This window comes from Mustelus asterias, unplaced genomic scaffold (genome assembly GCF_964213995.1).
Source record: "Mustelus asterias unplaced genomic scaffold, sMusAst1.hap1.1 HAP1_SCAFFOLD_883, whole genome shotgun sequence".
In the NCBI taxonomy this organism is placed as follows: Eukaryota; Metazoa; Chordata; class Chondrichthyes; order Carcharhiniformes; family Triakidae; genus Mustelus; species Mustelus asterias.
This window is the reverse complement of record NW_027590829.1, coordinates 104,752-132,337: the sequence shown is the minus strand read 5'-3', so window position 1 is coordinate 132,337 and position 27,586 is coordinate 104,752. Positions and strand designations below refer to the sequence as shown.

General features: G+C 49.8%; 1 protein-coding gene across 1 annotated transcript in view; it reads left to right on the top strand.

The window, feature by feature from the left end:
* The window catches only part of LOC144487568 (insulin-like growth factor 1 receptor), a gene marked incomplete at its 3' end in the record, with an annotated part of 75,274 nt that overhangs the window by 27,494 nt on the left and 20,194 nt on the right, over window positions 1–27,586 (top strand). Inside the window, exon 2 of the mRNA XM_078205651.1 lies at window positions 13,693–14,241. Within this exon, the coding sequence (XP_078061777.1) occupies window positions 13,693–14,241 (549 nt within the window). The remainder of the gene's footprint in view (window positions 1–13,692; window positions 14,242–27,586) is intronic.

Here is a 27,586-nt window from a genome sequence, read left to right as displayed (position 1 = left end):
TTAGAAAGAATCTAACCATCTCCCCTCTTGACATTCAATGGCATTACCATCACTGAATCCCCCTCCCCCACTATCAACATCCTGGGAGTTACCATTGACCAGAAACTGAACTGGACTCGGGGGTTATGGGGAAAAGGCAGGGGAATGGGGATGAGAAAAATATCAGCCATGATTGAATGGCGGGGCGGACTCGATGGGCCGAGTGGCCTAACTCTGCTCCCATGTCTTATGGTCTAATGGACAGGCTGCATAAAGACTGTGCCTACAAGAGCAGGAGAGAGGAACTCTCCTCCCCAAAGCCTGTCCACCATCTACAAGGCACGAGTGTGATGGAATACTCCCCACTTGCCTGGATGGGTGCAGCTCCAACACCCAAGAAGCTTGGCACCATCCAGGACAAAGCAGCCCCGCTTGATTGGTACCACTCCCACAAACATTCACTCCCTCCACCACCGATGCATAATGGCAGCAGTGTGTACCATCTACAAGATGCACTGCAGCAACTCACCCCAAGGCTCCTTTGATGGCCCCTTCCAACCCCCATTGATATGTGATATCGGAGCTATCGAGAAGGACAAGGGCAGCAGACACATGGGAACACCACCACCTGCAAACCCCCCTCCAAGTCACTTACTATCCGGATTTGGGAATATGTCACCATTCCTTCACTGTCGCTGGGTCAAAATCCTGGAACTCCCTCCCTAACAGCACAGTGGGTGCACCTACACCACATGGACTGCAGCGACTCAAGAAGGCGGCAATAATGAAAACGCTGCAAGTTGCAGCATTCTCTCAGGAACCCCGAAATAAACTCTCACCCCAAGGATCATCCTACAAGTATAGACACACTCGGGGTCCCTGCTGATTGGGGCAAGGTAGCTGGACTGATTCTGTTATGGATGAATAATTCGGAGAGTAAGTGTCCCACCGCCTTGCATCGTGGGTCTCACACACCAGTGAGCTCCTAGACTTGATCCCTCGTTTGGAGCAGAGTTCCTGAAATGATCCTGGAGTCACTTAATTAGAGGAGGGGGAAAATATGATTTAAACACTTCTAGATTAGTTATCACAGAATCCCTACAGTGCAGAAGGAGGCCATTCAGCCCATCGAGTCTGCACCGACCACAATCCCACCCAGGCCCTATCCCCACAACCATAACCCCAGCTAGTCCCCCTGACACTAAGGGGCAACTTAGCATGGCCAATCCACCTAACCTACGCATCTTTGGACTGTGGGAGGAAACCGGAACACCCGGAGGAAACCCATGCAGACATGGGGAGAATGTGCAAACTCCACACAGACGGTGACCCAAGCCAGGAATCGAACCCGGGTCCCTGGCGCTGTGAGGCATCAGTGCTAACCACTGTGCCACCTTAGATTAATTATCATAGAATCTTTACAGTGGAGAAGGAGGCCATTTGACCCATCGAGTCTGCACTGACTCATATCCAGGCTTACTCTGTAACCCTAAGGGCTTGAGTTCAGATTCCACTATGACGCCTGCAGTATCTAAATTCAATTAATTCAATAAAGGTGGAGTAAAAAGATGCTGCTAGATGGTGATTTTTTAAAAAACCATCTGGTTATTAGTGCCCTTTAGGGAAGGAAATCTGCCATTCTAACCCGGTCCGGCCTACGTGTGACTCCAGAGCCACAAACCTGAGGCTTAGTTATCCCGTGAAATGGCCGGACCTGTTCAAGAAGGCAGCTCACCACCACCTTCTCGTGGACAATTAGTGATGGGTGATAAATGCTGGCCTAGCCAGTGACGCCATCATCCCTCCAATGAAGAAACTGCAAAGGTTCCGAGACATCTTGTGTCTGAACTGCAAGGCTGGGGGAGGTAGGTCCTAAGAAAGATCTTGTTATCACAGACTTGAGGCCTGTGTATCGAAAAATTATTCGGATGCAGCATCCTTGGGATCAGTTTGTAGCACAGGTTGTCCAGTCCGGACCAATATCTGATGACCTTGGAGATTCCCTGGGATCCTTTCAAGGAGTTCAGTTTGTACATCCCCTAGTTTTTCCCGCCAATGGGAATGGCCTCCCTGCTTCTATCTTATCTATTCCCTTTATAATCTTATATGTTTCCATAAGATCCTCCTCATTCTTCTGAATTCCAATGAGTATATTCCCAGTCTACTCGGTCTCTCCTCATAAGCCAACCCTCTCACCTGACCAACCCTCCCTTAAGAAAATAAACTAAGAACTAGGAGCAGGAGTGGGCCATCTGGCCCCTCGAGCCTGCTCCGCCATTCAATAAGATCATGGCTGATCTTTTCGTGGACTCGGCTCCACTTACCCACCCGCTCACCATAACCCTTAATTCCTTTACTGTTCAAAAATCTATCTACCCTTTCCTTAAAAACATTCAATGAGGTAGCCTCAACTGCTTCACTGGGCAGGGAATTCCACAGATTCACAACCCTTTGTGTGAAGAAATTCCTCCTCAACTCGGTCCTAAATCTGCTCCCCCTTATTTTGAGGCCATGCCCCCCCAGTTCTAGTTTCACCTGCCAGTAGAAACAACTTCCCTGCTTCTATCTTATCTATTCCCTTCATAATCTTATATGTTTCTATAAGATCTCCCCTCATTCTTCTAAATTCCAATGAGTATAGCCCCAGGCCACTCAGTCTCTCCTCATAAGCAAACCCTCTCAACTCCGGCCAACCCTCTTAGGAGCTGTGGGTTGAAGAATGAGGTGTGGATGGCAAAATGTGAGGCGTTTGACTGCCTCATGACACTGAAAGGGTTTGAGCTCCGAGATTGTGGGATCCGTGTCGATCGCAATACAGTTTGCATGTGGGGAAAATATTTGTTTTCTTGAGCTATCGATAGCATTCACGATGTAGAGTTGTGGTTCGGGGCTTAGTAGAGCAGTGGATATTGATTTGATTTATTATTGTCACCTGTATTAGTATACAGTGAAAAGTATTGTTTCTGTCGTATACCTTGAGTACCTTCTCAACCTGCGTTGCCACTTTCAGTGACCTGTGTACCTGTACACCCAGATCCCTCTGTCTGTCAATACTCTTAAGGGTTCTGCCATTTACTGTATATTTCCTATCTTTATTAGACCTTCCAAAATGCATTACCTCACATTTGTCCGGATTAAACTCCATCTGCCATCTCTCTGCCCAAATCTCCAACTGATCTATATCCTGCTGTATCCTCTGACGGTCCTCATTGCTATCTGCAACCTTTGTATCACAGACAAAGCATACCATTCATAGAGAAGGGAAGGAGAGAGTGCAGAATGTCGTGTTACAATCATAGCTAGGGTGTAGAGAAAGATCAACTTATTGCAAGGTTAGTCCATTCAAGAGCAGCAGGGAAGAAGCTGTTCTTGAGTCGGTTGGTACGTGACCTCAGACTTTTGTATCTTTTTCCCGATGGAAGAAGCTGGAAGAGAGAATGTCCGGGGTGCGTGGGATCCTTAATTATGCTGGCTGCTTTGCCGAGGCTGCGGGAAGTGCGGTCGATGGATAGGAGGCTGGTTTGGGTGATGGATTGGGCTACATTCACGACCTTTTGTAGTTCCTTGCGGTCTTGGGCAGAACAGGAGCCATATCAAGCTGTGATACAACCAGAAAGAATGCTTTCTATGGTGCATCTGTAAAAGTTGGGTGAGAGTCGTAGCTGACATGCCAAATTTTCTTAGTCTTCTAAGAAAGTAGAGGCATTGGTGGGCTTTCTTAACTATTGTGTTGGCATGAGGGGACCAGGACAGTTTGTTGGTGATCTGGACACCTAGGACATAAGAACATAAGAAATAGGAGCAGGAGTAGGCCATCTGGCCCTTCGAGCCTGCCCCGCCATTCAACAAGATCATGGCTGATCTGAAGCAAATCAGTTCCACTTACCCGCCTGCTCCCCATATCCCATAATTCCCTTATCGATCAGAAAACTATCTACCCGTGATTTAAACATATTCAACGAGGAAGCCTCCACCACTTCAATGGGCAGAGAATTCCAGAGATTCACTACCCTCTGAGAGAAGAAGTTCCCCCTCAACTCTGTTCTGAACCGGCCCCCCCTTATTTTGAGGCTGTGCCCTCTAGTTCTGGTTTCCCTTCTAAGTGGAAAGAATCTCTCCACCTCTACCCTATCCAGCCCCTTCATTATCTTATATGTCTCTATAAGATCACCCCTCATCCTTCTAAACTCCAACGAGTACAGACCCAATCTGTTTAATCTCTCCTCATAAGCTACACCCCTCATCTCCGGTATCAACCTGGTGAACCTTCTCTGCACTCCCTCCAAGGCCAATATATCCTTTCGCAAATAAGGGGACCAAAACTGCACACAGTACCCCAGTTGCAGCCTCACCAGTGCCTTGTACAGTTGCAGCAAGACCTCCCTGCTTTTATATTCTATCCCCCTCGCGATAAAGGCCAACATTCCATTCGCCTTCTTGATCACCTGCTGCACCTGCAGACTGAGTTTTTGCGATTCGTGCACAAGGACCCCCAGGTCCCTCTGCACAGTCGCACGATGTAATTTTTCTCCATTTAAATCATATTCCAATTTACTATTATTTCTTCCAAAGTGGATAACCTCACATTTGCTAACGTTATATTCCATCTGCCAGATCCTCGCCCACTCGCTCAGCCTATCCAAATCTCTCTGCAGACTTTCCGTGTCCTCCACGCAATTCGCTTTCCCACTCACCTTCGTGTCATCAGCAAACTTGAATACCCTAGATTCAGTCCCCCCCTCCAGATCATCTATGTAAATGGTAAACAATTGAGGCCCCAGCACCGATCCCTGCGGCACGCCACTGGTCACCAACTGCCAACCAGAAAAGCACCCATTTATCCCAACTCTCTGCTCCCTGTTAGATAGCCAATCCCCAATCCACGCCAACACCTTACCCCTAACTCCGTGTACCCCAATCTTCTGCAGCAACCTTTTGTGAGGCACCTTATCAAACGCCTTCTGGAAATCTAAAAACACCACATCCACCGGTTCCCCTCTGTCAACCGCACTAGTGACATCTTCATAAAAGTCCAGTAGATTCGTCAAACACGACTTTCCCTTCATGAATCCATGTTGCGTCTGCTTGATCGAACCATTCTTATTCAGGTGCTCTGTTATTTCCTCTTTAATAATGGACTCTAGCATCTTCCCAACTACGGACGTTAAGCTAACCGGCCTGTAGTTACCCGCCTTTTGTCTACTTCCTTTTTTAAACAGCGGCGTAACAGTAGCTGTTTTCCAGTCAGCCGGCACTACCCCAGAGTCCAGCGAATTTTGATAAATTACTACTAACGTATCTGCTATTACCTCAGCCATTTCTTTCAGTACCCTGGGATGCATTCCATCCGGGCCCGGGGACTTGTCTACCTTCAGTCCTATTAGTCTACCAAGCACCACCTCCTTAGTAACAGTAATTGTATTAAGGACCTCCCCTCTCACCAACTCTCGATCTCTAATATTCGGCAAACTATTTGTGTCTTCCACCGTGAAGACCGACACAAAGAACTTATTTAAAGTCTCAGCCATTTCCTCGTTTTCCACTATTAAATCCCCCCTCTCATCTTCCAAGGGTCCAACATTCACTCTAGCCACTCTATTCCTTTTTATATACTTGTAAAAACTTTTACTATCATTTTTTATATTTTGAGCTAGTTTAGTTTCATAATCTATCTTTCCTTTCTTAATCGCTTTCTTTAGTCGTTCTTTGTTTTTCTTTAAAGCTTTCCCAATCCACTAATTCTCCACTATTTTTGGCCACTCTGTACGCATCTGATTTTATTTTAATACTCTCCTTTATTTCCTTCGTTATCCACGTCCGGTTATCCTTTTTCTTACAGTCCTTCTTTATCACCGGAATATATTTTTGCTGAGTACTTTAAAAAAATCTCCTTAAAAATCCTCCACTGTTCCTCAGCTGTCCTACCTACCAGTCTGCTCGCCCAGTCTACATTAGCCAATTCCACCCTCATCCTATCGTACTCCCCTCTGTTCAAGCAGAGGACACTGGTTTGGGACCCTACTTTCTCACCCTCCATCTGTATCAGAAATTCCACCATATTATGATCACTCATCCCAAGAGGATCCTTCACAAGAAGATCCTTAATCCTACCTGTCTCATGAAACATGATATTGGGAGAATGGTGAGGGACAGGAGGAAGAGTTTGATTTTTTTTTTAAATTAAAGTTTGTTTATTAGTGTCACAAGTGGGCTTGCATTAACACTGCATGAAGTTAGTGTAAAAATTCCCTGGTCGCCACACTCCTGCGCCTGCTTGGGTACACTAAGGGAGAATTTAGCATGAGCAATGCACCTAAACAGCACGTCTTTCAGACTGTGGGAGGAAACCGGAACACCCGGAGGAAACCCACGCAGACACGGGGAGAAGGTGCAGACTTCACACAGACAGTGACCCGAGGGTGGAATCGAACCTGGGTCCCTGGCACTGTGAGGCAGCAGCGCTAACCCACTGTGCCACCGTGCTGCCCCAGTTGCAGAAGCAACTGAAGATGGAGGATTCGAGAGGCCAAAGGATAAGCCAGATGTAGTGGGAAAGGGGGAACAGGGAAGATGCAGGTAGGGTTTGGGAGGACTAGAGCCAGGGGATCGAGGGGGAGAGGAAAGCGGGGAAGAGCGAGACCACAGAAGGATTCGGGAAGGGTACAAATCTTAATAATTAATTCCCAAAACAGTGCTGCAGTCATCCCATTGATCCCATTTTGAATTTTGGCCCAGAAACACACTTTTTCCCCCCTACTCCATATCTTTCAAATAAAATATGTTTAATAGGCCTTTGAAATTTGCATAGCATAGTGCGAGTTCCTGAATTTTAAATGACATTTTGCTTGTTTGTTGCGGGAATCTGGGTTGTGCACAAATGAGGATGTTTAGAGAATTCACACCTTTTTTTTGTTGGCAACTCTGCGATTCTCACCAACCGAGTCCAAAAATGTATTCTCTTTCTCTGGGGTTGAGGTTCCTGCGCAGAGTTCCTCCTTCCCCAGGCTCGATGAATAAGTGGACCGGCCTCCACCTTGCACCGTGAGTCACACGGACCAGCGAGCTCCTAGACCTGATCCCTGGTGTGTATTGGAGCTGAATTCCTGAACTGATCTTGTACTCCCTTAATTAGAGACGGGGGGAAAATATGATTTAAATAGTTCAAGATTAATTATCACAGAATCCCTAGAGTGCAGAAGGCGATGATTTGGCCCGTCGAGTCTGTACTGACTCATATCCAGGTTTACCACGTAACCCCATGTATTTACCCCGCTAATCTTAATACCTTGACACAAAGAGACAAGTTAGCATGGCCAATCAACCTAACCTAGATCATAAGGACTAGCAGCCAGATTCTCTCATTTGCCCCCCTCAATATTCCTCCGCTATGCAGGAAGATTATAGAATTCCTACAGTGCATAAGTGGCCATTCGACCCATCAGATCTGTACCGACTTTCTGACGGAGCATTTTACCCAGGCCCTCTTCCCTCGCCCTATCCCCGTAGCACGGCCAACCCACCTAACCAGCGCGTCTTTCAGACTGTGGGTGGAAACCGGAGCACCCGGAGGAAACCCACGCAGACACGGGGAGAAGGTGCAGACTCCACACAGACAGTGACCCAAGCCGGGAATCGAACCCGGGTCCCTGGAGCCGTGAGGCTACCGTGTCGCCCCCAGCCTCATACCTTGTGGCTGGTCTGATTGTGGTCTTAACGCCACTTGTCAGCCAGAACCCCACCCAACCCAATTAAACTGGACTCCCTTGTAGGTCAACAATCTATTCAACTGTTATTGCTGCTGGTAGCTATTCCTACCGGGCCATGTGTCAAGCTGTGTCACGTTCATCTGCCTCGCATCTCCCTCCTCCTCCGCACATGTCCACTGTAGCTCATTTGCAACCGCCCACTGAGGCCTGTCATTCAGCTACACCCAGGCTGACCCCTCTTCCAGCACTTTGACCTCGAGCAGAGATCTCCGTAGCTTTTTAGCTCGATTTGGTTTTGATTTGATTTATTATTGTCACATGTATTAGCATACAGTGAAAAATATTGTTTCTTGCGCGCTATACAGACAAAGCATACCATTCATAGAGAAAGAAATGAGAGAGTGCAGAATGTAGTGTTACAGTCATAGCTAGGGTGTAGGTTCTTGAGTCGGTTGGTATGTGACCTCAGACTTTTGTAACTTTTTCCCGACGGAAGAAGGTGGAAGAGGGAATGTCCGGGGTGCGTGGGGTCCTTAATTACGCTGGCTGCTTTGCTGAGGCAGTGGGAAGTGTAGACAGAGTCAATGGATGGGAGGCTGGTTTGCGTGATGGATTGGGCTACATTCATGATCTTTTGTAGTCTCTTGTGGTCTTGGGCAGAGCAGGAGCTGTGATACAACCAGAAAGAATGCTGTGACTGAACGACCGAAATGCTGACATTTTCTGCATGTTGCTTCTTAGAGTTCTTTACGTTCTTTGCAATCTCAAACACCTCTTCATTTGCCTTATGGGCTGCATTTGGAATTTTAATCGCTCGTCTTAGCATCCACATTGCTAAAAGGCCTCGACTTTCTTCCCTGGACCATTATTTATCGTCCTTTTGGACGACAAGTGAGGATCTGTGTCTAACTTGGCCTTGAATATATTCAGTGACCCAGCCTCCCCTGCTCTCGGGGAGGTGGGGGGTAGAATTCCAGAGACTAACAACCCTCCGGGGGGAGAAATTCCTCCTCATCTCTGTCTTTAATGGGAGGTCCTTTATTTTGAGACTCTGCCCTTTCCCCCCCCGCCTTATTTCATCCTCTCCACATCTAAACCTGCTGAAATTATGCGTGTGTAGATTTAAATGTAAGTTTATTTATTAGTGTCACAAGTAGGCTTACATTAACACTGCAATGAAGTTACTGTGAAAATTCCCTGGTGGCCACATTCTGGCGCCTGTTCGGGTTACACTGAGGGAGAATTTAGCACGGCCAATGCACCCTAACCAGCACATCTTTCGGACGGTGGGAGGAAACCGGAGCACCCGGAGGAAACCCACGCAGACACGGGGAGAACGTGCAGACTCCACACAGACAGTGACCCAAGCCGGGAATCGATCCCGGGTCCCTGGCGCTGTGAGGCAGCAGTGTTAACCACTGGGCCACCCAAACTGCAGGTATTTACTAAAAGAGTGAAGCCCGGGTCCCTGGTGCTGTGAGGCACTGTGAGCTAACCACTGCGCCACCGTGCCGCCCCTATTGATTTTTATATTTTTGTTGCTGGGTGGGTGGGGGGCGGGGGGGGTGGTGCTTGACCGAGGACTGATCGAATTGAGCGACCGATTCAACGTGGCTGGCCCCGGATTCTATTTGTCTTCACTGATGTAAATGGACTCCTGCTGTTGGTGATTAAAGCTCACCTAGACACAGTGAGCGAGCTGCCGATCTGTTCACAGTGCAGAATGTTAATGCTGAGAGTTGTACACGCTTCCCGTGAGTGCGTGTAGCCAGGGCAAGGGGAGGCCACTGCGTCACACGCTGCCCCTGACCTACATTTGCATAGCACCTCAATTCATTACTGTGTCACTGATTCCTCTCTGCCAAACTGGATTGACGCAGGGGAGTTGTAACCCGAGTCCTGCTGCTTATTTGCAATTTGAAATTGAATGGTCATGACTTAATTCCACCCGCACATCCACCCCCCCCCCCCCCCCCCCCAAAGCCGTTCCGTTCCCTCCCCACCTCTGCTCTACACTTTGAAAGGTTAAATTAGCCTTCATAGTGAAAGGTTAAATTAGCCTTCATAGTGAAAGGTTAAATTAGCCTTCATAGTGAAAGGTTAAATTAGCCTTCATGGTGAGAGGTTAGGGATGTTTTGCTCTAATTGTATAGGGCGTTGGTGAGGTCACACTTGGAGTATTGTGTGCAGTTTTGGTGTTCTTTGATTTGATTTATTATTGTCACTGGGATACAGTGAAAAGTATTGTTTCTTGCGCACTATGCAGACAAAGCATACCGTTCATAGAGAAGGAAAGGAGAGAGTGCAGAATGTAGTGTTACAGTCATAGCTAGGGTGTAGAGAAAGATCAACTTAATGCAAGGGAGGTCCATTCAAAAGTCTGATGGCAGCAGGGAAAAAGCTGTTCTTAAGTCGGTTGGTCCGTGACCTCAGACTTTTGTATCTTTTTCCCAACGGAAGAAGGTGGAAGAGAGAATGTCCGAGGTGCGTGGGGTCCTTGATTATGCTAGCTGGTTTTGCTGACGCAGCAGGAAGTGTAGACAGAGTCAATGGATGGGAGGCTGGTTTGCGTGATGGATTGGGCTACATTCACAACCTTTTGTAAGTTTCTTGGGAAGAGCAAGAGCCATTGTGATGCAACCAGAGGATTCCTTCCTTATCTGAGGAAGGATGTCCTTGCTATAGAGGGAGTACAGCGAAGGTTTACCAGGCTGATTCCTGGGATGGCAGGTCTCTCATGAGGAGAGACTAAGTTAGGATTATATTCACTGGAGTTTAGAAGAGTGAGAGGGGATCTCATAGGAACTTATAAAATTCTAACAGGATTAGACAGGGTAGATTCAGAAAGAATGTTCCCAATGGTGGGGGAGTCCAGAACTAGGGATCATAGTTTGAGGATAAGGGGTAATTAGGACTGAGGTAAGGAGAAATTTCTTCACCCAGAGAGTGGTGAGTGTGTGGAATTCACTACCACAGAAAGTAGTTGAGGCCAAAATGTTCAAGAAGAAATTAGATATAGCTAAGGGATTAAGGGACATGGGGAGAAGGTGAGATCAGGATATTGAATTTGATGATCAGTCATGATCAAAATGAATGGCGGAGCAGGCTCGAAGGGCTGAATGGCCTATTTCTGAGAGGCAGGCTAGATAAACTTGGCTTGATTTCCTTGTGTGTGGGAGTTTGAGGGGTGATCTTACAAAGGTATTTAAAATGTTGATGGGATTTCAATCGGGTAGACACCAGAGGTGGAGGGGGAATTGAGAGTGATCTGGCGGCACAGTGGGTTAGTACTGCTGCCTCACAGCGCCAGGGACCCGGGTTCGATTCCCGGCTTGGGTCACTGTCTGTGTGAAGTTTGCACGTTCTCCCCGTGTCTGCGTGGGTTTCCTCCGGGTGCTTCGGTTTCCTCCCACACTCCAAAGGTGTGCGGGTTCGGTTGATTGGCCATGCTAAATTGCCCCTTAGTGTCAGGGGGATTAGCAGGGCAAATGTGTGGGGGTTACGGGAATAGGGCCTGGGTGGGATTGTGGTCGGTGCAGACTCGATGGGCCGAATGGCCTCCTTCTGCCCTGGAGGGATCGGTAAAATTTCAAAGGTACATCTAAGAGTGAAATCAAAAAAAGTTGTTCTTCCCAGACACTAACAGAAATCGGGAATTTTTGTGCCTCAATAGGGGATTGCAGTGTGATGTTCCGAGGGAAAGATGGCCTCCGTGCGGGTCTGGGGATGTCCAAAATTTAGCACTTATCGGGAAGGGGCCTTGTTGGATTTTGGATTGGGGTTTGTGTCGGGGTGAAGGGAAGGGCAGATCTGATGCTGTGGCATTGGGGCTGAACCTGTATACCATAACACCGGATGATCCGATAGGGAAAGAATACACAGTGTGCGTGTGAGATAACGACTTGAGTGTCTGAACTGATTAAATGAATGTTTTAACATTTTTGGGGTCTCTGATATCCTTCACTTTTGCTCCAATTGTTCACAATTCTAGTGGCCACGGGATTCCACTGAGAACATTTTCTGTCTTTTGAATGTACAGAAATGTGTGTGGGGTAGGAATAAATGAACAAACGAAAGGAATTTCTATGAGTAGCACTCGGAGAGAAATATATCCAGTTTTCAGGCAACTGAATGTTGGATAATCTACCTGTAGATCTGATGTGGAGATGCCGGTGTTGGACTGGGGTGGGCACAGTAAGAAGTCTCACAACACCAGGGTAAAATCCAACAGGTTTATCCGAAATCACAAGCTTTCGGAGCGCTGCTCCTTCATCAGGTGAGTGAAGATGATGAAGGAGCAGCGCTCCTAAAGCTCGTGATTCCAGATAAACCTGTTGGATTTTAACGTGTGAGACTACTTACTGTACCTGTAGATCGAGTACCACAATGGAACGAGACAGTGCCGAGGCCAGGGCAAACAAGCCAGGCTTCCGGGACTCCGAATCATAGAATCCTGGAGGCCATTTGGCCCATCGAGCCTGCACCGACAACAATCCCACCCAGGCCCTATCCCCGTAACACCACGTATTTATCCCGCTAATCCCCCGACACTAAGGGGCAATTTAGCATGGTCAATCCACCAACCTGCATATCTTGGGACACGAAGGGGCAATTTAGCCTGGCCAATCCGCCTAACCTGCACATCTTGGGACACGAAGGGGCAATTTGGCATGGCCAACCCACCTAACTTGCACATCCTTTGGATTGTGGGAGGAAACCCACGCAGACACGGGGAGAACGTGCAAACTTGACACAAGACAGTCACCCGAGACTGGAATGAACCTGGGTCCCTGGCGCTGTGAGGCATCACTGCTAACCACTGTGCCACCCAGACCTGTGGGTCTTGGTCGCACTCGTGTTGGGGGTCTTCTCTCACTGTTTCCCCCCCCCCCCCCCCAATGTCGAGGTGTACAGTCCCTCCTCTCCCAGTGCAGTAGGTGGTGACGTTGACTGCATACTAAATGGGACAGCCATTTAGATGTGATAAAGATCTGTTTCTTCAAGCGTCTTGTGTTCTGTAAACAATTGTGAATGCTACCGGTTGAAGTGATTCAAATGGAATGTTTGCTGTACAGTAATTTCAGTTCTAAAGGGGTAGCATCATTGTGTTCTCTAGAATTCTTTAGATGTTCTCCAGATGGTAGTTGGTGCAACTCGATGGGCTGAATGGCCTCCTTTGGGATGGCACAATGGTTAGCGCTGCTACCCCACAGCACCAGGGACCCGGGTTCGATTCCCGGCTTGGGTCACTGTCTGTGTGGAGTCTGCACGTTCTCCCCATGTCTGCGTGGGTTTCCTCCGGGTGCTCCGGTTTCCTCCCACACTCCGAAAATGTGCAGGTTAGGTGGACTGGCCGTGCTAAATTGCCTTTTACTGTCCAAAGATGTGTAGGTTAAGTGGATTGGCCATTAGTGTCCAAAGGTGTGCGGGTTAGAGGGATTAGCCATGCTAAATTACCCCTTAGTGTCCAAAATGTGTAAATTAGGGGATTAACGTGGTAAATATGTGGGGTTACGGGGATAGAGCCTGGGTAAAGATGCTCTGTCAGAGAGTAGTTGCACACTCAATGGGCTGAATGGCCTCTTTTGCACTGTAGGGATTCCATGCCAAAAAATATTGGGGCGAATGTCTAAAAGCTTGGTCCAAGAGTGGGACTTCAAGGAGCGTCTTAAAGGAGCGTAGGTTCAGAGAGGTGGACAGGCACAGGGAGGGTGGTTTACGCTGAGCCAGCTGATGGTGCCGCTGTTATTAATGGTAAGAAGTCTCTCAACACTGAAGGGGCAGCGCTCCGAAAGCTAGTGGCTTGTGCTACCAAATAAACCTGTTGGACTTTAACCTGGTGTTGTGAGACTTCTTGGTGTGTTTACCCCAGTCCAACGCCGGCATCTCCACATCATGGCTGTTATTAATGGCAGTGATAATATTGTGAATGTACCAGAGTGGGAGGGGATTACCAGAGCTTGTGTCTGTACTGGGAATTTAACAGTTAGTGCCATTTCTCTTTCAGTATGCAGTGGGATGGATATCAGAAATAACGTGGGTGACCTCCGGCAACTGGACAACTGCACCATTATTGAAGGCTACCTGCAAATCCTCCTCATCTTCAATGGCAAAGCAGAGGACTTCCGCGCCCTGCGATTCCCAAAGCTCACCATCATCACCGATTACCTGCTGCTGTACCGCGTCTACGGGCTGGAGACGCTGCGGGACCTCTTCCCCAACCTCGCCGTGATCCGCGGGATCAACCTCTTCTTCAACTACGCCCTGGTCATCTTTGAAATGATTCACCTGAAGGAGATAGGGCTGTACAGCCTCCAGAACATCACGCGGGGCGCTGTGCGCATTGAGAAGAACCACGACCTCTGCTACCTGTCCACCATTGACTGGTCCCTCATCCTGGACCCCGTGGAGAATAACTACATCGATCGGAATAAGCAGCAGAGAGAGTGCGGGGACGTCTGTCCCGGGACCATGGAGGATCAGCCACTCTGTGCCAAGACCAGCGTCAACAACCAGTACAACTACCGCTGCTGGAATGCCAACCACTGCCAGAAAGGTAGGTTGCCCGCTGGGCTGATCTTTTCCACCTATTGAACGGTTTAAACCCGAGCTTCACGCCCTCTTCCCGTGGGTGTGGCCTGGCCAACTCTGGGTGCAGTGTCATTTATAACACGCAGAGTTCCGCTTCGAGAGCTCTGCGATCTTCAGTACTGGTTGCTTTTTGATTTATCCACCTGTATCTTGTCGGAGAGTATTTGTTGTCAGAATATTCCAGGCAGTTTAGTTTCTTTTGGATCAGTTTATGATGTGCTGGGTTTTTAGCGAATAGTCCTCTTTGGATGTTGTGGAGTTCTGGCAGGGAGATGTCTTGAAGACAACTGTTGAATCAGAAAACCAAATCCCCTCCCTGCCCCCACCATCTCCCTCTCGCGCTCCCACATGCTCGCCCTCTTCCGGGAGGGACCGGTTTGTGTTTACGTTCTGGGAGTCGATGAGCCCTCGATGTGTCCAGTTTACTCCATCCCTGTGCCTCTCAACCGTCTTGCAATTCACATCTCATTTTCATGCTGACCGCTTACCTGGTAGGGAAGAGTCAGTGACCAGGCAGCTTGATGAGCCTAACTCAGTTCACTCCGGGTGTGCGATGTCCCCAAATGCGGGGTACTTGACTGCAGAATTTGTGATAGTGTGTATTAGTATACAGTGCAAAGTATTGTTCCTTGTCTGTGCAGCGCGCAAGAAACAATACTTTTCACCGTACTCTAATACATGTGACAACAAATCAATTGTTCAAATCCACCACTGCATTTTTAACTAAAAGTGAATGAACGAAACATTTTCATGGCCAACAGAAAACAAATCGAACTGTTTGATGTTCCCCGGTGACCCTGTCCAGCCTTGAACTTGGATTGGTCCACTACATTGAGCCAATGGAATGACTGCAGGTGATGCTATCAGAACGGGTCACAGTCATGGTCACGGCTTTCCACCGCTATTGGCCAAAGCACCAGGACAATGGAGAGGCCTGTGGACCAATAGGAAGATGAGTGGCTTTTCTGAGTCGGGCCTCGTGCAAGGTCAAAGTTGAACGGTTCACTTGGGTTCGCCCTGAGGTGGGCGCCATGACCTGGGACTATGTCAGGGGTGGGACGCGTATAGATGTGGCGGTTTAAGCAAAACGTATGATGATCAAGCGATATTTGTTGAAGTATAAATAAGGAGGGGAGACTCGAATCTCAGCTGCCCTCGTCACCTCTCGGTGTTGTACTGTACGGGTAATTACTTTGATGTGCCGTGTCTGTAATGTGGGCAGTAATCCCAGCAGTTTTGCGTACGGTCCCACAAACAGCAATGAGATACCTTGCTCGTTGACTCCTTTTAATTGTGGTCACTTGAGAAGGATTGTTGAGGCCGTGTCCTCTTCCACCTGCATCGTGGGATCGTCCTCTGTAGTTTATTCTGAACAATGTGGCAGCGCGATTTGGACCTTATCATGGTTGACTTGCAATCTGAAACAAGCTGTTCCACTTTAATGAACGCGCTGGGAATGGCCGTCGACAAACCTGAAGGCGCTTGCCAACAGGACAATGGAACCATCCCTTCAGTAATATTTGGAGATTATATCAAATAGTGAGCTCTCTTCCTCCTTGACAGATTGGCTTTGATTTTTATCAAGGGTTGCATTGTGAGGCATCAAAACCCTTTCGGCTATCTGGGCCCCAAGTTCGGGAATTCCCTCCCTGCACCTCTTTGTGCCCCCAACCCTGCCTCTTTCCATGACCTTGTTTTCCACTTTTAAGGTGCTCCCGTCCTCCCCGTGGTTTTGAGACGCTCCCTCCGGCCCCCCCAGGCTTTGAGGCACTCCCTCCGGCCCCCCCCCCCCCCCCCCCAACCCCCCCTCGCTTTAGAGAAGCTTCCTCCGCCCCCACTCCCTCAAACCTACCACTTTGACCAAACGTTTGGTCATCTAATCAAGTATCTCCATGTGGCTCGCTGTCTCACTTTTCTGTAATGTTCTTGTGAAACTTTAACTTTAAAAACTTTAGCGTCCCGGGATGTGCAGGTTAAGTGGATTGGCCATGCTAAATTGTCCCTTAATGTCCATAGGTGTGAGATTAGCCATGGGAGGTTTGTGGGTTTACGGAGATGGGGCCTGGTTAAGATACTCTGTTGGATTCAGTGCATACTTGACGGGCCGAATGCCCATCTTCTGCACTCTTTATATGGGGCAGCACAGTGGGTAGCACTGCTGCCTCTCAGCGCCAGGGACCCGGGTTCGATTCCCGGCTTGGGTTACTGTGGAGTCTGCACATTCTCCCTGCGTCTGCGTGGGTTTCCTCCCACAGTGCGAAAGACATGCTGGTTAGGGTGCATTGGCCGTGCTAAATTCTCCCTCAGTGTACCTGGACAGGTGCTGGAGTGTGGCGACTAGGGGATTTACACAGTAACTTCATTGCGGTGTTAATGTAAGCCTACTTGTGACACTAATAAATAAAATGTAAGGATTCTATGAAATGCCCCGATAGATGCGATCAGGCACCACGACAGTGATCGGGAAACAAACACGCAAGGAAGGAAAGAATTGGCTTGGGGAAGATTTGAGGTGTAGGGAAGCGGTGGGAATTCATTCTCTCGCTTGTTGGGGACCCAATCCTGGGCTTCCCTTTTCTCCCTCGAGGGGAAGAAAGATCGTGTCAAAGCTGAATGATTAACAGGCTGAAGAATGGCAGTGTTCTCAGAAGGGCCATTTGAAGCTGGGACCCTCACTGCCTCGGTGCTGGTTTTGATGCAGGACGGAGCGTTTCCCAAACTTTGTGACTCAAGAATCTTCGTGTTGACCCCAGTGTCGGCAGGAATCCCGGGAGGCAGGCGCACACGGTCAAGACAACACGCCGACCTCCCGTTAGAAAATAGTGGCTTTCACCTTCTCCGCACGTCGGGAGGGGTCTTTATTGTGTCTCCCTCTTGAAGAGAGACCCTCGCTGAGATTCTCTGCCATGCCCACTGCTGTCTCTCTGCGCCCTCATCAAAGTGGCTATTCTTTGCCTCTGTGTCTGACCCTTGTTCACCAATGGGGAGCTTTCCAGCCATGGATGGATCCTACCCCAATCAGAATCATAGAATCCCTGCAGTGCGCAAGAGGCCATTCGGCCCATTAAGCTTGCACCGACCACAATCCCACCCAGGCCCAACCCCCATAACCCCATATATTTACCCTGTTAATCACCATCACACCAACCGGCAATTTAGCCTGGTCATCTTTGGAGTGTGGGAGGAAACCCATGAGGACACGGGGAGAACGTGCAGACTCCGCACAGACAGTGACCCAAGCCGGGAATCGAACCCGGGTCCCTGGCGCGGTGAGCTAACATTGTTAACCACTGTGCCACCCTGAGGAGGACCCTTCTAATGAATCTCAGGATTCTGGATGCTTGGTTGTCTCCAGCCAGTGGTAGTGGCCCAGCTGTTGGCCTGGCTAGAATTATATTCCATTCGCACTAGGCTGATGGTGAGCTGGCGGTAATCTCTCTCGACCAGTAATCCAGAGGCCAAAGCTAATGCTCTGCGGGCAAATGTTCAAATCCCACCAGGGCAGCTGGTGGAATAACTCCAAATAATAAAATCTGGAATCTGAAGATAGTCTCTGTAATGGTGACCATGAAACCATTGTCGATTGTCGTAAAAACCCATCTGGTTCACTAATATCCTTTAGGGAAGGAAATCTGCCATCCTTACCCGGTCTGGCCTACATGTGACTCCAGAGTCACAGCAATGTGGTTAACTCTCAACTGCCCTCTGAAATGGCCGCGTGAGACACTCAGTTCAAGGGGCAATTAGGGATGGGTAACAAATGTTGACCTAGCTAGTGACGCCCATGTCCCATGGGCGACACGGTGGCACAGTGGTTAGCACTGCTGCCTCACAGCGCCAGGGACACTGGTTCGATTCCCGGCTTGGATCACTGTCTGTGTGGAGTCTGCATGTTCTCCCCGTGTCTGCGTGGGTTTCCTCCGGGTGCTCCGGTTTCCTCCCACAGTCCAAAGATGTGCGGGTTAGGTTGATTGGCCATGCTAAATTGACCCTTAGTGTCAGGGTGATTAGCAGGGTAAATGCGTGGGGTTACGGGATTAGGGCCTGGGTGGGATTGTGTTCGGTACAGACTCAATGGGCTGAATGGCCTCTTACTGCACTGTAGGGATTCTATGATTCTATTCTATGAATAAGTTTTTAAAAAATCCTACTCTGAAGCAAGAGGAGATAGAACTCCCACTCCTGATTGCTATACCAGTCAGCAAGGCTGAAGAGAAAGCTTTTTTAATGGGGGAGATGGCAGTACAAGGGACTGGGCAAGAGGGAAGGAACTGGAGCAGTGATCACCTCTGGAGCAGTGAGACCCAAGAATAAAGACGCACATCTTCCTCCTCCTCCTGTTAGGGACAAATTGAACGATCTCCTGCAATCAATAGCTAAAAAGAGACAGGTTGCTGAAGTTTTTCATCTCTGGCTCATCAGGACAGATGTGGAGATGCCGGCGTTGGACTGGGGTAAACACTAAGAAGTTTAACAACACCAGGTTAAAGTCCAACAGGTTTATTTGGTAGCAAAAGCCACACAAGCTTTCGAGGCTCGAGCCTCGAAAGCTTGTGTGGCTTTTGCTACCAAATAAACCTGTTGGACTTTAACCTGGTGTTGTTAAACTTCTTATCAGGACAGAGACAAGAATACCAAATTTCAAACATTCACAATTTGCATTTCCGGAGAAAATAATCTCCCTCTACAGCAGATAGTCAGGTCCTAGACTTTATTATATTCTGGGGATGAAGTCACCCCATTTGCAGGTTTGATTGTGATGCACAACACAGCCAAGCAGCCCACTAAACTCATGGGCTGGGCTATAAAGAATGGCAGCTTGGGCTGATGAAACCAAGAGGGAGTGGTGCACATGGAGCTGCCCCTCATTCTGAGCCAACGCCTTGACTAGAAGTAGGGGGGGATGGAATGGGGGGGGGGAGCAGGAGAACACATGGGGGCGGGGGGGGGGATCTTGTGGAAGAGTTTGAGAGTGACACTGATGGCGTACGTGGTAACAGTATCCACAATGTGAGTGGAAAACTGGATCCACCGCCAGTTGGAGTTTCCACACAACCAGGGCCTAATTACTTAGAAAGCAATCGAGAGCATCGAGTATCAAATATTTAACATCGAGAGCCATTGAAACGGCAGGGTGGAGGGAGGAGGATCCCTGTGGGAAGGGCGCATGGTGGCCCCTCTTGTATTGTCTGGGGTTCCATTCACACATTGGATCTGCTGTGAGATGCATTCAGTCACACGGGTGATGTTGTCGCTTCATTCTGTGCCATTAGTCAAAGAACGGGCGTCCCCTGATGGAGCCTTTGACCAGAAAGGGAGCCAGAAAATTAAATATGCACTCAATAACATTCACCTGCTTCTTTGGTAATTATTCATTTGATTAGCAATCTTCGCTAAATCTTCGCGGTTTTGTTACTTTGCTCTTGAATTCTGTTGTCACAGCATGGGGCTTAGTGCGGGGGATAGATTGTAGATACAGAGTAAAGCTCCCTCTACACTGTCCCCATCAAACACTCCCAGGACAGGTACAGCACGGGGTTAGATACAGAGTAAAGCTCCCTCTACACTGTCCCCATCAAACACTCCCAGGACAGGTACAGCACGGGGTTAGATACAGAGTAAAGCTCCCTCTACACTGTCCCCCATCAAACACTCCCAGGACAGGTACAGCACGGGGTTAGATACAGGGTAAAGCTCCCTCTACACTGTCCCCTTCAAACACTCCCAGGACAGGTACAGCACGGGGTTAGATACAGAGTAAAGCTCCCTCTACACTGTCCCCTTCAAACACTCCCAGGACAGGTACAGCAAGGGGTTAGATACAGAGTAAAGCTCCCTCTACACTGTCCCCTTCAAACACTCCCAGGACAGATACAGCACGGGGTTAGATACAGAGTAAAGTTCACGTCACAAAAGGAGACCATTTCACCTTTGCAGTCAAAAATTATATTTTAATTTGTGGGATGTGGGCATCGACTGTGGTGGGATTCGAACCTGGGTCCCCAGAGCATTAGCCAGGGTCACAATACTACTACGCCACTGCCTCACCTGATGTTCGGACGAATGAAAAGGATGATTCAGCCTGATCCCACTTCCTAGTTGGTCCATGTGGGGGGGGTAGCTGGGTTGGAATTGATTCCAGACTGTTCAATCAACTGATAACCTTATTGATCCAATGTGGCCAAAGATGTGCTGGTTAGGTTGATTGGCCATGCTAAATTGCCCCGTAGTGCGCCAAGTTGTGTTGGTAAGAGGATTAGGGGTCATAGGGATTGGGTGGGCGGATGGGTGATGGGGTGGGCTTGGGTAAGGTTCTGAGTCGGTGCAGGTTCAGTGGGCCCAATGGCCTCCTCCTGCAGTGTAGGGATTCTATCATTCTAGCCGTTCTCCCACTTGTATAAGTTCCCTGCGCACCAATGCTATTTGTAGGTTACCAGTGCCCAGTGGGACCAGTCACTGCCAGTCGCCTGGGGGGGGCATTTCCCCCTCAGATTGGAGTTGAGCTGGTGGCGGCACAATGGTTAGCACTGCTGCCTCACAGCGCCAGGAACCCGGGTTCGATTCCCGGCTTGGGTCACTGTCTGTGCGGAGTCTGCACATTCTCCCCGTGTCTGCATGGGTTTCTTTCGGGTGCTCCGGTTTCCTCCCACAGTCCGAAAGATAGAACATAGAACATAGAACATAGAACATAGAACATTACAGCGCAGAACAGGCCCTTCGGCCCACGATGTTGCACCGACCAGTTACAAACAAAAAGAAAAAAAAAAAAAAAAAAAAAAAAAAAAAAAAAAAAAAAAAATAAAAAAAAGTGACCCTCCAACCTAAACCAATTTCTTATCGTCCATGAATCTATCTACGGCTCTCTTAAACGCCCCCAAACTAGGCGCATTTACAACTGATGCTGGTAGGGCATTCCAATCCCTCACCACTCTCTGGGTAAAGAACCTACCCCTGACATCGGTCCTGTAACTACCCCCCCTCAATTTAAAGCCATGCCCCCTCGTGCTGGATTTCTCCATCAGAGGAAAAAGGCTATCACTATCCACCCTATCTAATCCTCTAATCATCTTATATGTTTCAATAAGATCCCCTCTTAGCCGCCGCCTTTCCAGCGAAAACAATCCCAACTCACTCAGCCTCTCCTCATAGGATCTCCCCTCCATACCAGGCAACATCCTGGTAAACCTCCTCTGCACCTTCTCCAAAGCCTCCACATCCTTCCTGTAATGTGGGGACCAGAACTGCACACAGTACTCCAAGTGCGGCCGCACCAGAGTTGTGTACAGTAGCAACATAACGCTACGACTCCTAAATTCAATCCCCCTACCAATAAACGCCAAGACACCATATGCCTTCTTAACAACCTTATCTACTTGATTCCCAACTTTCAGGGATCTATGTACACATACACCTAGATCCCTCTGCTCCTCCACACTATTCAAAGTCCTCCCGTTAGCCCTATACTCAACACATCTGTTATTCCTACCAAAGTGAATTACCTCACACTTCTCCGCATTAAACTCCATCCGCCACCTCTCGGCCCAACATTGCAACCTGTCTAAGTCTTCCTGCAAACTACGACACCCTTCCTCACTGTCTACCACACCACCGACTTTGGTGTCATCAGCAAATTTGCTAATCCACCCAATTATACCCTCATCCAGGTCATTAATAAATATTACAAACAGCAGTGGCCCCAAAACAGATCCCTGAGGTACACCACTTGTAACCGCACTCCATGATGAATATTTACTATCAACCACCACCCTCTGTTTCCTATCCGCTAGCCAATTCCTGATCCAATTTCCTAGATCACCCCCAATCCCATACATCTGCATTTTCTGCAGAAGCCTACCATGGTGAACCTTATCAAACGCCTTACTAAAATCCATATATATCACGTCCACTGCCTTGCCCCCATCCACCTCCTTGGTCACTTTCTCAAAAAACTCAATAAGGTTAGTAAGGCACGACCTACCTGCCACAAAACCATGCTGACTATCACCTATCAATTCATTACTCTCCAAATAACTATAAATCCTATCCCTTATAATTTTTTCCAACATCTTGCCGACAACAGAAGTGAGACTCACCGGTCTATAATTCCCGGGGAAGTCTCTGTTCCCCTTCTTAAATAATGGAACAACATTCGCTAACCTCCAATCTTCTGGTACTATACCAGAGGCCAACGACGACCTGAAGATCAGAGCCAGAGGCTCTGCAATCACTTCTCTTGCCTCCCAGAGAATCCTTGGATAAATCCCATCCGGACCAGGGGATTTATCTATTTTCAGACCCTCCAGAATATCATGCACATCCTCCTTATCAACTGTAATACTGTTAATTCTACTCCCCTGCAACCCAGTGTCTTCCTCAGCTATATTCATGTCCCCTTGCGTGAACACCGAAGAGAAATATTGGTTCAATGCTTCACCAATCTCCTCCGGTTCCACACATAACTTCCCTCTGCCATCTATAACTGGCCCTAAACTTGCCCGAACCAGCCTTCTGTTCTTGACATACCTATAGAACGCCTTAGGATTCTCTTTAACCCTATCCGCCAAAGTCTTCTCATGTCCCCTTTTAGCCCTTCTAAGCTCGCTCTTCAACTCCCTCCTAGCCAACATAGAACAGTACAGCACAGAACAGGCCCTTCGGCCCACGATGTTGTGCCGAGCTTTGTCTGAAACCCAGATCAAGCTATTTCCTCCCTATCATCCCGAAGTACTTACTCCATGTGCCTATCCAATAGCTTCTTAAATGTTCCTAAAGTTTCTGACTCCACTATCCCTGCAGGCAGTCCATTCCACACCCCAACCACTCTCTGAGTAAAAAACCTACCTCGGACATCCTTCCTATATCTCCCACCATGAACCCTATAGTTATGCCCCCTAGTTACCGCTCCATTCACCCGAGGAAATAGTCTTTGAACGTTCACTCTATCTATCCCCCTCATCATCTTATAAACCTCTATAGAACAAAAGATGTGGGGGTTAGGTGGATTGGTCATGCTAAATTGCCCCTTAGTGTCAGGGGGGCTAGCAAGGGTAAATTATGGGGATAGGGCCTGGGTTGGATTGTGGTTGGTGCAGACTCGATGGGCCAAATGGCCTCCTTCTGCACTGTAGGGATTCCATGGCTGTAACTGGGTTCAGTAACTGGGCTGTTTTGTAGATGTATAACTTCTTCCCTTTGATCTTTCTTTGAAGCTTTTGTGTTAGGGAGTAGCAGTGTAAGGAACCAGCGATTCAGATAGGGCAATAGGAGGGTGGTTTCCAGGGATGGTGTTGAGTAGGAAAGCTTTATCCCCGTAACAGACAAACATAACATAACAGATACATAAGCAAATTAGACTAGATGCAAAAATCTCAGACTCATCGTTCCTGGCTGATTTAGTCTAGGTCCGTGCAACAACAACACAGATAGCCCCAAGGACACATTGCCGTAGACACGTGAAGATGTAGTTTAATTCTGTTTGAGACAAAGTTCTATCAAACTCTGGGTGTACTGCTCTAACCTTGATTTTCTTCCACATGCTGGTGTCTGGGTACAGCGTGAGGACAAGCTGTGTGTGCGTCTTTATATCTGTCGGTGGTCAAGGTCGCTGGGGTTGAGGCTGCCAGCATGAAAGAAACCCGGCACAACCTTTGCTTCCCCGGTCTCTCTCTGCACTGATGTAACCTGCGACTGTCCGTACTGGGCTGCTGTGAATAACTGGGACTGGTTTGCAGAATTTGATAACATTGCACCAATTAATTCAGTCCCAACGTCCATCCTGTACGGTGTTACGCAGCGGAGCAGGGAAAGATTACTTTGGCTGGGGCAGAGAGAAGTGTTGATCAGATTGTGCAGAAGGAGCTTTACCCTGAATCGGATATGTGGGTGGCACAGTGGTTAGCATCACTGCCTCACCGCTCCAGGGACCCGGGTTCGACCCCAATCTCGGGTCAGTGTCTGTGTGGAGTCTGCACGTTCTCCCCGTGTCTGCGTGGGTTTCCTCCGGGTGCTCCGGTTTCCTCCCACAGGCTAGGTGGATTGGCCATGGGAGTGGTTAAGGGAATGGGGTGGTGGGGGGGTGGTGTGAACCTGGGTAACGCACTCTGAGAATCGGTAAAGACTGGATGGGCTGAATGGCCTCCTTCTGCACTGTAGGGAATCTATGTTCTTCTGGTTCTGGGAGGGTTTGGGGCAGTGCAGAAGGAACTTACTGAACCTGACCTTGGGTGTTTTGGTGACTCTTTTGTTTGTTCTTCTGAATAAGTGAGCCACGTTTGACAGTGAGTGAGTCACTGTTCTTTCACCTGGAGAGTTCCCTCCATCGTTACCCTCCTCCAGCCTCACTCCCCCTCAATCGTTACCCCCCTCCAGCCTCACTCCCCCTCCATCGTTGCCCCTCCTCCAGCCTCACTCCCCCTCCATCAATACCCTCCCCCAGCCTCACTCCCCCTCCATCGTTACCCTCCCCCAGCCTCGCTCCCCCTCCATCGTTACCCTCCCCCAGCCTCACTCCCCCTCCATCGTTACCCTCCTCCAGCCTCACTCCCCCTCCATCGTTACCCCCCTCCAGCCTCACTCCCCCTCCATCGTTACCCTCCCCCAGCCTCGCTCCCCCTCCATCGTTACCCTCCCCCAGCCTCACTCCCCCTCCATCGTTACCCCCCTCCAGCCTCACTCCCCCTCCATCGTTACCCTCCCCCAGCCTCGCTCCCCCTCCATCGTTACCCTCCCCCAGCCTCGCTCCCCCTCCATTGTTACCCTCCCCCAGCCTCGCTCCCCCTCCATCGTTACCCTCCCCCAGCCTCACTCCCCCTCCATTGTTACCCTCCCCCAGCCTCACTCCCCCTCCATTGTTACCCTCCCCCAGCCTCACTCCCCCTCCATCGTTGCCCTCCCCCAGCCTCACTCCCCCTCCATCGTTACCCTCCTCCAGCCTCGCTCCCCCTCCATCGTTACCCCCCTCCAGCCTCACTCCCCCTCCATCGTTACCCTCCCCCAGCCTCACTCCCCCTCCATCGTTACCCTCCCCCAGCCTCGCTCCCCCTCCATCGTTACCCTCCTCCAGCCTCACTCCCCCTCCATCGTTACCCTCCTCCAGCCTCACTCCCCCTCCATTGTTACCCTCCCCCAGCCTCGCTCCCCCTCCATTGTTACCCTCCCCCAGCCTCGCTCCCCCTCCATCGTTACCCTCCCCCAGCCTCACTCCCCCTCCATTGTTACCCTCCCCCAGCCTCACTCCCCCTCCATCGTTACCCCCCTCCAGCCTCACTCCCCCTCCATCGTTACCCTCCCCCAGCCTCACTCCCCCTCCATCGTTACCCTCCCCCAGCCTCGCTCCCCCTCCATCGTTACCCTCCTCCAGCCTCACTCCCCCTCCATCGTTACCCTCCTCCAGCCTCACTCCCCCTCCATTGTTACCCTCCCCCAGCCTCGCTCCCCCTCCATCGTTACCCTCCCCCAGCCTCACTCCCCCTCCATTGTTACCCTCCCCCAGCCTCACTCCCCCTCCATTGTTACCCTCCCCCAGCCTCGCTCCCCCTCCATCGTTGCCCTCCCCCAGCCTCGCTCCCCCTCCATCGTTGCCCTCCCCCAGCCTCACTCCCCCTCCATCGTTACCCTCCCCCAGCCTCGCTCCCCCTCCATCGTTGCCCTCCCCCAGCCTCACTCCCCCTCCATCGTTACCCTCCCCCAGCCTCACTCCCCCTCCATCGTTGCCCTCCCCCAGCCTCACTCCCCCTCCGTCGTTGCCCTCCCCCAGCCTCGCTCCCCCTCCATCGTTACCCTCCCCCAGCCTCGCTCCCCCTCCATCGTTACCCTCCCCCAGCCTCGCTCCCCCTCCATCGTTACCCTCCCCCAGCCTCACTCCCCCTCCATCGTTACCCTCCCCCAGCCTCACTCCCCCTCCATCGTTACCCTCCCCCAGCCTCACTCCCCCTCCATCGTTACCCTCCCCCAGCCTCACTCCCCCTCCATCGTTACCCTCCCCCAGCCTCACTCCCCCTCCGTCGTTGCCCTCCTCCAGTCTGATGATTCGCTGAGGTCTCTGTAACTCTGTTTCTGGTGTTTAGTGCAGGCCTTTGTGCTCCCATCATCGGCTGTGCTTTCAGCTGCCTGAACGCATGCATGTGCGTGCGACACGCGCGCACACTCGCAATGCGGCACACGCTGTACGCGCGCCTACAGCCACACGCACACACTGTACATGCATTTACACGCAAGCGCACACTGTACCCACGCGAATGACCACACTCTGCATGTGCAGGTTGAGCGGGGGGGGGAGCGCAGGGGTGAGATGTGCATTTCTCCATTTAACCCTCCCCCCTCTCAGTGGGGCGCAGGCCAGAGTGTTCTCAAACAGGAGGAAGGTGGGTTGTGGCTGGCTGAACGCGGGAGCGAGCGGTGTGGCAGGGAGCTCGCTGGAAGCAGAGTTAAATCAGGTTGCTGGCTAAGCAAGCGCGTCAGAAGAGGTTACAGTCTGTTAGTGGAAATGGGATTTTCCTCCGACTTGCGTAGGTATACATTGTTGTGTAAGCAGGAACAGAACATACTGTGATTCTTAACTCCCCGTGGAGCAGGAACTTGACTGCCAGTCTCTTAGTCGACAAAGTGTGTTCTGTTTCAGACCTAGCAATCCACCCAGAACCAGGGTCTGCCTTGTTTGCACCGACAGAGTTGGGTGTTTTGGAAAATACCAGCCTGTTTATTGGGGGGGGTGAGATTTTTGGCTTGTGTGGCACAGGAGATTAGAAAAATATACAACAACATCCTAAAACTTGCAGCTCGTTGAACTGAACTTTGTCTCAATGTCACCCAGAGGCTGCTTTTTATGTGTATATATATATATATATATATTATATATATATATATATATACTTTCAGTGTTGGTGAAGGAGTGAATCTTTTTGTTTTCCTGCCCTAGTTCATTGTCCCACATTTACTTCATGGGTTAGAATTCCTGCAGCGCAGAAGGAGGCTATTCGGCCCATCGAGTCTGCACCCACTCTCCAACCAATTATGGGTTAGCGCTGCTGCCTCAGCGCCAGGGACCCGTTAGTGTCAGGGAGAGCTGCAGGGTAAATATGTGGGATTACGGGGAAAAGGTCTGGGTGGCGGGATTGTGGTCGGTGCAGACTCGATGGGCCCGAATGGCCTCCTTCTGTACTGTAGGTATTCTAGGGAAGAGCATCTTACCTAGGCTCTCTGGGTGGGGTCAGAGGTGGACATGCGGGAGTGGGGTTGAGTGGTCGGGGATGGGGGGGTAGGGCTGGGTAGCTTGAGCTGTCAAAGTTGACACACGCGGGCAACAGTGGGTC